Source organism: Rhincodon typus, chromosome 40 (assembly GCF_021869965.1).
Source record: "Rhincodon typus isolate 14 chromosome 40, sRhiTyp1.1, whole genome shotgun sequence".
Classification (NCBI taxonomy): domain Eukaryota; kingdom Metazoa; phylum Chordata; class Chondrichthyes; order Orectolobiformes; family Rhincodontidae; genus Rhincodon; species Rhincodon typus.
The window spans coordinates 16,054,859-16,065,512 of NC_063371.1; the positions used below are offsets into that span (position 1 = coordinate 16,054,859).

The window sequence follows — 10,654 nt, forward strand, 5'->3', positions numbered from 1 at the left end:
CCCGACCCTCTCCCAAAAACCCAACCATTTCCCAACAGCTCACCATCCCTCCCAGCCCAGCAATACCTGAAAACCTCCTCCACCCCCATAACCCAGCAATATCTGAACACTTCACTAACTCTGCCAACCCAGCATTACCCCACCACCTCCCCCACTCCCGTAACCCAGCATTGCCCCAATACTTCATCAACTCTGCCAACCCAATATTATTCCCCCACCTTATCCATCTCCGCAAAAATGGAGGGCACAGCTTCATTGACCAGACGACCAGCCAATCACTACTCTGTACCAATGCCAACCACCAGACAGCAGGCAGTTGTAGCATCGAACACCAATCAGCACGCAGCGCCAGGTTTGTCGACCAGTCAGCATGGAAGTGTTGACCTTCTCTCCTGGCAGCTCCAGTCACCACCTCGTCAGCTGGCAGTAGGCTCAGGAACCATGGCAACCGCATCCTCTACCCAGCAACCGGTGCTTCCCGCCCAGGTGAGGAAATGCAACAACTTGAGTTGTGTTATCATCCTAGTCTCTGTAATGTTGGATAAATTAGATCCCAGAGTGAGATCTGGTTTGATAAGTTTTACTTCTGCTTTTTGTTTACAGTCACTGAATGTCTTCACAAGAGGCTGCCAATGTACCTTAACAAAAAAAACGTAAAGTTGATTACATGAAAAAGTAAAAGAAAACACCAACTAAATTACATAATACAAGAACTGTTTGAAATGTCTTGTTATAAATAATTTTTCAACACTTTTACAGTGAACAGCTATCTTACAGAATACCCAAACCTTGGCGTAGTGTTATCCTTTCTTCACTTTAATATTCCTTGTTCCAGAACTTTCTTCTTACTGTCTTCTATGCACATTCAGAGCAAACACACAGGCTTTTCATACCCTCAGCTTCAGCAGTTTTCAATTTCTGGACTGTTTTCTCTTAAAACTCTCAGGAGTTTATGCCACCCCCTGACCTTGATGGAGACAGCTGAACTAAAACCAACTTTTTGCTTTGACTGAACCTCCTCACACTGCTTGACCAGAATTGTTCTGTCTGTCTTTGATGCTGGGCTCTTGTCACTGGATAAGAGCAGATTGTTTATCTTGACCTTCTTATTCTCTCATACACTGAACTACTCACCTCAGGCTCTAACCCAGGCTGTAAACCCTCACAAAAATGTATATATCCACAAACTTCAGACATCACATAACAAATATAAAATGAAACCATGGCTACTTAATGGCTTCTTAATACACGCAATATAGACATACAAGTCAAACTTAAAGCTACACATCATTTCTCCACTTTAGAACCCAAATTTCCATATATTTATGGATCTTAATCACAATTGATATAAAGCCTTCATGTTGCAAGATGTCCCAAGGAGCATTCTAAAACAAAATACAAATTTTAGCCATTCAAGGCGATATGAGGGACAGATGACTAAACCCTCATTCAAAGGGGTCAGTTTTAAGGAGTGTCTTAAAGGCAGAAAGCAAGGTAGAGAAGTGCAGGGAGAGAATCCCAGAGCTTGAAGCTGAGGGAACTGAAGGCACAGCGAGCAATGGTGGTGTGATTCAGCTTAGGATTGCACCAGAAGCCAGTGTTCGAGGAGTGCTTGTTGTGCAGGAGGAGATGACCGGGACAGGGAGGGACAAGGCTGTAGACGGGATTTGAAAACATTGATAAAAATAATTAAATCAGGCGATTGCTTGCCCATGTGCCATAGAAGAAAAGTTGATGAATTCACAATAACACCCAATGCACCTTCTCGGGACAATTCTAGATGTTCAGCTGGGCAGCAAGACCCATGTCCTGAGAAGAAATGTACAAAATGGAGTTGAATCCACTCTGGAATGTTCCATGAAAAGCCACAGTTGTAGTTGAAGGAGCTTCCAAATAATTTTCCATTTCACAGAGGGGACAAACATGTTTCTTCCAGGGGAGAAAGCTGGACTGACAAACTTTTACCATCTTATTTCCAAAATCTACAAACTGGACTGCCCTTGCTGAATCCTTTCAGCCTGTTCCTGCCCCCACTGAGCTGCTTTTCTCATCTTGACTTTTCCCTCCTTATCCAGTCTCTCCCCAATTTTGTCTGTGATTTTTCTGACACTTGTGGCGGTTCCACAATTTCTAGTTTACTGATCCTAGCCACGTCCTCTGCAATCCCCGCTCCTCGCCTCCCCCCCCCTGCCCCCAACCACCTCGCGCCCCCCCCACGACCCTCTATCAGGATGGCCTGAAGGTTCTCCACTTCTTCCAAAAGAAGCTGAAGAGTCTCTATCCAGCACCACCCTCCTTCACCTGGCCGAGCTTGTTCTCATTCTAAACAACTTCTCCTTTTCCTGATCTGACTTCTCTCAGAGTTGAAGGTACTGCCATGGGTACCCACATGGCTCCCAGTTATACCTGTCTCTTTGTGGGGTATGTGGAACGTTCCTTGTTCCAGTCTTACTCGAGCCCCCATCCCAACTCTTTCTCTGGTATTTCAATGACGTCATCATTGCTGCTTCCTGCTCTCATCTGGAATTGGAAAAAAAGTAATCAGTTTTTGCTTCCAATTTACTTCCTTCGCTCAGATTGACCTGGTTTGTCTTTGACTTGTCCTTTCCTTGACTTGTCTGTTTCTGGAGATAGACTGGCCACTAATATTGACTAGAAACCCACTGACCTGCAATGTACATTGAATATCCTGCCTCACACACTGTTTCCTGTAAGGATACTATTCCATTCACCCAGGTTCTCTGTCCCTCTGTCTCTGTCTGTTCCAATGATGCCTGCTTCCACAAGGGCATTTCCAACATGTCTTTCTTTTCTCTCAGCCAAGGATTCCCGCCCGCCACAACTGATAGGGCCCTCAACCATGTCTCAACAATTTTCCACACTTCTGCCCTCACTCTTTCCCCTCCTTCCCTCACTGCCAGTCTCCACAATCAGAGGGTCACCTTCTGCCATTTCTGCCACTCCAGCAAGATGACACCATCAAACACACCTTCCAATCCGTCCCTTTTCAGCATTTTGCAGGGACCAGTCTCTGTGTGACACCCTGGTAAACTTCACTGTCATTTCCAGAGCAGGGGGTCAGACTGCTGAAGGATAGCTCAGGGTGGCAGCACATGGTTCGACGGGGAGTCTCTGTGCCATGACTGATTTGTCCCTAGTTGGGTACAAATGCTCTTGTGCCCTATTCCCCCACAGGCACCCAGGTGGAGTCAGGACACCATTAACCCTACTGCTACTCAAATTCAACTCTTTTTCCTCTGCTGATTGGACCATTTCAGGTGCCTGCTGACCCCAGACTGCAGTCTCACAGAATTCCCACGAAGGTTGTAGGATACCAGATGGGAAATACCGGAACTGGGATTGGTGAAAGCTGGAGTCCGTGAGTAACCCTAACCCGTTCACTCCGCCTTTGGGGAATGGGATCAGATGGCATCGGAGGGAATCACAAGGGTATCATACCTGGGAAGGTCTGCATCAGTGGTCGAGGTGTTGATGGGGATGAAAATCCGATCCCACTGTGTCTGGGTGGAGGGGCCGGATCTCATTCCGAGAGTGGGTCTGTTAGCAGGGGTTATATAGATGGGCTGTTCCTGAAGGTGTTGATGGAGTGACAGTTCTCTGAGGATGGAGGAGATGGGCATGGGATTTCTCTGGGAGAAGAGGTGCTGAGCTGATATGGTGTGACTGAATTGTCTCTGTGTTACAGGTACCGGGCACTGTATAACTACCATCCAGTGAATGCCGACGAGCTGGAACTGATGGAAGGTGACCTTGTCGATGTGATGGAGAAATGCGATGATGGCTGGTTTGTAGGTAAGTTCTGTGCTCCCACATATCAACATTCCGAGTTTATTGAGCCCGGTACCACAGCAGATTCAGGCCATTCACTTGGCCATTCCGTCTCTCCCTTGCAGGTACATCTCGTCGGACCAACAACTTCGGAACATTCCCTGGGAACTATGTGCGACCAGCATAATCTTCCTCATCAACAACAGAATCTTCATTACAGTCATCCAGGCCTGAATACACTCTCTCTCTCCCTCTTTGTCTTTCCTTCATTCTCACTCTGTCTTTCCTTGCTGTGTCACTTCCTCTGTCAGTCTCTCTCCCTTTAGCTTTCTGTCTCTCTTCCTTTTCCTCTTTCTCTGTCTGTCTCTCTCTCTCCTTCTCTGTCTCTCTCCCACACTCTGTCTCTTTCTGTCTGTATCTCTGTCTCTCCCTCCCTTTCTCTCTGTCTGTCTGTGTCTCTCTCCCTCTCCCACCTTTCTCTCTCTATCTCACCTTTCTCTATCTCCCCTACTCCTCTTTCTGTTTCTCTCAGTTTCTCTCTCCCTCACCCTCTCTGTCTCTCTCTCGCTCTCTTTCTCTGTCCATGTGTCTCTTTCTCTTTCTGTCTCACTGCTTCTTACTCTCTCTCACTCTCTTTCTCTTTCTCTCTGTCTCTCTCTCTCTGTCTGTCTATCTCTTGCGTTCTCTCTCTCTCTCTCTCTCTGTGTTTGTCGCTTTTAGATCAGGTAATCAGCCCGCTGAGACTTGAAACTGTCGTCCAACTGCTCCTTATGCCTCAGTGTGGACCCGAACCGGAACCAGATCTAAAAGGAGCTGGATCAACTGGTGGGACCTCCCAGATCCGATTGGAAGTGGGGCTCAGGACCAGGGTGGAGAGTCGGGGAGTGGTGCAGTGATTCAGAAAGAACTACACCTCTGCCAGCTGGAGTAACTGTGCTGCGAACAGGGTGCTGCAGAGTGTCCAGTGTGCAGGATCACCCTTCCGTTGCTCACCCTGGGATCATCCATAATGGGAATGGATGGTTACATGGGGATCCCCTCACGCAGTGAGACTGTTACCCATCAGAGTCAATACTCTGGTACAGCACACGTCCAGTCAACTCCATCCGGTTCTCCTGGACCTTCAGCAAAGGTTAGAAACCATGCTGATTTTGGATGGAGGACGTTCTGAACAGCCACAGAGCAGACCTTACCTGAGTCCAGACAGAGAGCCCCAGGCCGTGAGAGCCCCAGGCCGTGAGAGACCCAGACCATGAAAGTCTAGACTGTGTGAGTCCAGACTTGGGAAGCTGAGGTCAGCCCAGGCTGTGGGCTCTTTAGAAAGGGATGACACAGTCAGGCTGATAGGGACCGAGAGAAGTCATTGAGTGACCATGCAGATTCAAACAGCAAAATGCTGAGCAGACACTGCTGGAACACTGGCACAGGATGATCCCAGGCCATAGGAGCAGCTGGCCGTCCGTGTGGGAAAAGTTCCAGGCTGTAGTCTTTGGAAGGGGTCTGGCTGCTGAGCTTTTAGTCTGTCTCTGACTGTGTCTGAGCTGGTTCGTGAGCTCTGTGCTGTGGCTGACTTGCAGAATTGACTGCTAGAGCCTCGTAACTCCAGGAATGTGCTTAACTCGGTCTTTCATCTGTGTCGCTCTGTATTCATCATATATTTGTATAACCCTATTCTTTCCAATAAAACAAAAGATATCCAGATTCAGAAAGTCTTTCCTTTCAGGTGTAAGTTATTGGAAATGCCCACTCTATATAGGCTCACTGCCTCAGCACGTAGCATGCAGAAACTTGCATTTACCTCCCAAAGCTCCTTTTCACAGAGTGACCCAGCTCAACGTTCCTCCCAGTATGATATGATCCATCAAAGTCCAACAGATTCATAGAAGGAGAGATCAGGGGATCTAGTGAGAGGTTGCTTAGAATGGGCTGCTTTAAAGAGTGTCCTGAGGGAGGAGGATGTTGAAGTTTTCAATCCCCGTTATACTAATCTCTGCAGTGCTGCCATTTGAACCTGTGTCCCACAACATTAACATTAACATTGTCCTTGGAAATTATTGGTCCAGGCCATTAGCACCGTCCCACCATCTAAATCAATTGTTGAACCTGTTTCCACTACCTTTTCAAGTAGTGTGTAGCAAAAAAAAAACAACTATTTTGGTCAGCACGGACCAGTTTGGGCCAAAGGGCCTATCTCCGTGCTGTAGGACTCTATGATTCTATGGACTCACTGCATTTTTAAAAATATATTCTTCCCGTCTCCCCTCCATATCTGGTTAAAAATAAAACACCTGCCAGCTCTGATAAAGAGTCATCTAGACTCGAGACGTTAGCTTGCTGTCTTTCCATGGACGCTGCCTGACCTGCTGTGATTTCCAGCATTTTTTGTTTTTAATCCTGCCACAACTAACAGTTTCTTCCAAATTACCTTACACCGAACATTCGATCTCCTGTAAGCTTCTGTGCTGGATGGAGAACGGTGTCAGCTTGTCCAAGTATCAGAAGTCAGTCTTCTCACAACTTCTCCACAGTCTTGATATCCCACCTCAAATGTGATGCCCAGAATTCAATACAATACACCAGAGAAACCTAACCAGTGACAGACAACTTCCTTGCTTTGGTACCTCCAAAAGAATATTTTTGTTAACAGCCAGTTCAATTTGTTGTCGGCTTCAAAGATTTGTACACAGGTAGGCCCAAATTTCTCTTGTTCCTGCACCCCCTTTAGAATTGTACCTTTTCACTGATGTTGCCTTTCACTTATAGTTTTAACTCAATACCTCTGACTTGAACAGGGAGAGAGGGAGAGAGAGAGGCAAGATTAATCCAAAGTGTGTCTGCTGCCATAATGCAGAGAGGAGCCTGGAACAGGTAGAGGATTGGGTTAGAAGTCCCTGTGCTGGATCCCCTGCAGGATCTCAGGCTGTAAGAACTGACAGGATTGGTGAGTTACTCTTGACTGTCTGCATTTGTGTGTGTGTGGCTCATGGGGTCATTGTCCTGTACCTGACTCTGTGACCCTGAGGTGTTATCCACAGTCTGATGGAGGGAGTCAACCTTAACACTATAACTACCCCCTGACTGGGTACGTTCACTCCCTGACCTCTGAGCTTGCACTCTAACCTCTCCATCAAATGATCGTGGAGAATTGAGAATTTTGAACAGAAAAGAATGGTTGACAATTCTGAGGGTGTGCTGCACTGTCAGGGGTACTGTTGAACACTTAAACCTGTCTGCACCAGCTCTTAGGTAAATCTAAAATATCCCAGGCCCACAAATGGAAGCAGAGGAGGGCCATTCTCCTGTGTGGTCTATGTATCTGGCCTTCAATCAACATGATTTAAGCAGTTTCGTATGACATTGGAATTGCATTGTCTGTTTAGCAGTTTGGGAAGGGTGCCCTACAAATATTTTCCTTTCAATAAAAGACAAAGACAGTCACTCTCAGGATTCATGCTCAGCGTCATGTGTGTTCCTTTGCCAAGACAACTTGTTTGAGAAGAGCTCCCAAATAAGCTGCAGAGGGTGACAGATGGGTCTGTGGGAGAGTGCACAGTGAAGTTTGCACTTTCGAAATTTCTAGACTATGGAGACAGTAGGAAATGTTTACTTTCAGACAGACCTGTGTTTCTTTGTAGCTGATCATAGTGTTATAAAACAAAATGCTGGAAAAAAAACACAGCAGGTCTGGCAGCATCAGTGGAACACATTTGACTCTTCTCCAGACTCATGTAATTGTGTGTACAGCAGGCAGTTAGAAAGGCAAAGGGTACTTTGTTTTTAAAACAAGAACATTAGAATATAGGAAGACAGAGATCTCGCTCCATGCCTTATTTGCCTAAGGAAGGTCACACTTGCCCCAGAGGCAGTACAGAAAAGGTTCACTTTGCTGCTGCCTTGACTGACAGATTGTTTTTTCAAAGAGATTGAGTAGGTAAGGCCAGTATTCCCTGGAGGTTAGAAAAATAGGAGGGATCTCCACAACAGAAAATTCTCAGGAGCTTGTCAGGATAGATGCTGGAAAAAAATGTTTCCTGGCTGTTTCCAGACTGTCATAAAAATAAACCCCCTCAGAAAGTGGCAAATCTTTGGAATTCTCAAACTCGGCCAGCTACGGGTGATCAGTTGTTGATTATATTCAAGTCTCAGTTGTTAGACTTTTGGGTATAAAAGGGGTTGAGGTGATTGGGGAAGGTGTGGAAGGTGCAGTCAGGTTGATGATTTCTCTCAGTCTTGTAGGAATTCAAATCCTATGACAATCCTTTGAGAATTACCCTGTGGGATGGTGTCAAAATCAGATTGGCTCAATGATATCGTTGAGGAAGGAAAGCTGCCCTCCCAGCATAAAATGCAACTCAATGACACTGACTTTTCGCTGACTCTTTGGTGAACTTTCAGTTGTATCAAACCTGCTCTGAGCGGTTCAAAAAGGCACCTCTCCAACACCGTCACCTCTGTAGGACATCTAGCATTGGGCAATAAATCCTTGTCGTGCCAGAAACAAATAATGAAGCAGGTAGGAACCCCCTTGCACTATCCCAGCCCTGCAACAATCATCCTGAATAAGGGGAGTGATCCCTGTTTCTACTCCATCTTCAGTCAATATGTGTGAAAATTACAGCATCTGGGAGAGGTTCTGCATTACTCATGCCCCAGTCCAGATCACCAGTAAAGGAGAAGCTGATTCCGTTCCGAGAGGATGTGGTCAAACTGCAGTGACAGAATTGTGGTGATCGTCACCGAGACTCTCAGCCTCTTCTGAACACAGAGCACAGAGTTTCCTTCCTCTTCAATCTGTGAATTTCTCCATTTCCTCTGCCCCGCTTCTAGCTTTCTGCTTCTCTGACTGAACATGGCAGCGGGAGGGACAAAGAACAATCAGAAGGTGCAGCAAACTTGCATTTGGATAGCACCACTGGTTGCATGAAATAGTGCTCCTCACACCACCATTGCTCCTTTTGATGATTGCATTGAATCTGTGTTGTGTGGTTCTTGATCTTCCAGCAATGGAGACAGCTTGTCCATGTCCCCTCTGCTCACACATATCTTGATTTTGAACCACTCAATTGAGTCTGGTGTCGTACTTCAGAATCAGGAATGTTCACCAGGCCAGAACTGGAAGAGAGTCAAAATCTCTGAAGGTTGCAGGTCTGGTATCAGATACAGAGGCAGGGAGGGGAGAGGCCAAGAAAGAATTTGAAAAGTATGATGACTATTTTAAAAATCAAGGTGTTGTAATCAGTGTAGGTCAGTGAACACACAGGGTGATCAGGAAAGGTGATTTGCTGTGAATTAAGACACAGATAACAGAGTTCACGATGAGTCAAGATGACAGAGAGGACAGCATGTCAGGGACCTGGCATCGAAATAGTTTGAGTGAAGATGTAGAATACGGGACTCAGCAGAAACTGGGGGAGCTGAAAGACCATGGTAAACAATGTGACAGAGGGGGAAATACAAGGAGCTAACTCTGGTGGAGACGGTGAGACATTCCTAGTCCTCCTTAACTCCTCCCTGAGCTTGACCCTCAGCTCTTTCCAGGTAGGTCAATACTTCACCTGATGGAGGAGCAGTGCTTTGAAAGCTTGTGATTTCAAATAAAGCTGTTGGACTGCAGGGTCTAGGCCCGAAATGTCAGCCTTCCTGCTCCTCTGATGCTGCTTGGCCTGCTGTGTTCATCCAGCTCTACACCTTATCTCAGATTCTCCAGCATCTGCAGTTCCTACTATTGGTGTATGACTCCTGACAGGTACATCAGTGACCACCAGCATCAGTCTTACTTCCTGCTCTCACCCAAACCATTGCATTCCATCAACTTTGTCTCAATGTCTACACTGCCTTCACCTTCAAAGGTTCCATTTATGATTCCTCCCTTCCCTTCCTTCACTCCTCTACCTCCAATTCTGAAGAGACACGCAGGACTGTTCTCAGCCACTAAAAGCCGGCCGCATTAGCTTTGTCAACGGCAGCTTCTGGTATGGCCAATTCTGCTGTTTGTATTTAGCCCCCACCTCGAAACTCCTCTTGTTTCTTACATTGTCCTATTGCCATCACGGCCCACACCATCGTCCTTTTTGGAATTTCATCTTCTCTGCCTCACATCTTGTCACAGACCACCCCCCTCTTGTGCTTCCTAGTTCTGAGGACATGTCCACGGTCAAAAGTGTTTACTTTGTTTCCCTCTCTCTCTCCATGGACAAAGCTTGACCTATTGACAGCACTTTCTGTTTTTAGCTCTGACAACATGCATGATTCCCCCAAAGTTTATTTGTAATTGGCTCCTGGAATGTGTGCGTGGAACTGGCAAAGCCACATTCATTGCCCCTCCCTAATTGCCCGAGGGCATCAGGAAGGAGTTGGGTACGCTGTGTGACACCGGAGCAGGGGGTCCTATGGAAACCAGTTGGCTTTTACAGCAATGTTATCGGGAAGCAATCTGTGACTGAGCAGGAGGGCTATATAATTCAATTTTACAACCTTCCTGACCGAGATCAGAGTCTGCTCGGCATTTTGAGGGTGGGGACGAGGATCTCTGTGTACTGGGAGCTGCTCACAATTTGCATTGAACTGACTCTGGCCCTCAGCACTCCTGCTTTTTTCAAGCTGCTGCCATCCGCAATGAGAAATGAACAAAACCTCTCCCCAAATGCTAAACACCCAGAGGCTGGTGGAGAGGCTTTGAGCAGGCTGAAGGAAATCCATCTTCGATGGGCTGAATGGCATAGTTATGCTCCATAAGTGAGTAAGTGAGTGAGAGAGAGAGCTGTCTGGATTGAGTTGATAACAGAGACAGGGAGGGGGAGAGACAGTCAAGGGATTTCATCACCAGAGTGAACATTTAAGAATTGTCGAATAGGAACCAAGGAAT

General features: G+C 46.6%; 1 protein-coding gene across 1 annotated transcript in view; it reads left to right on the top strand.

Moving 5' to 3' along the window:
• The window catches only part of LOC109920843 (vinexin-like), a 48,004-nt gene extending 42,506 nt beyond the window's left edge, over window positions 1–5,498 (top strand). Inside the window, exons 17-19 of the mRNA XM_048618524.1 lie at window positions 3,279–3,379; window positions 3,707–3,813; window positions 3,915–5,498. Of these exons, the coding sequence (XP_048474481.1) occupies window positions 3,279–3,379; window positions 3,707–3,813; window positions 3,915–3,976 (270 nt within the window). The 3' untranslated portion in view covers window positions 3,977–5,498. The remainder of the gene's footprint in view (window positions 1–3,278; window positions 3,380–3,706; window positions 3,814–3,914) is intronic.
• Window positions 5,499–10,654: the final 5,156 nt, after the last annotated feature.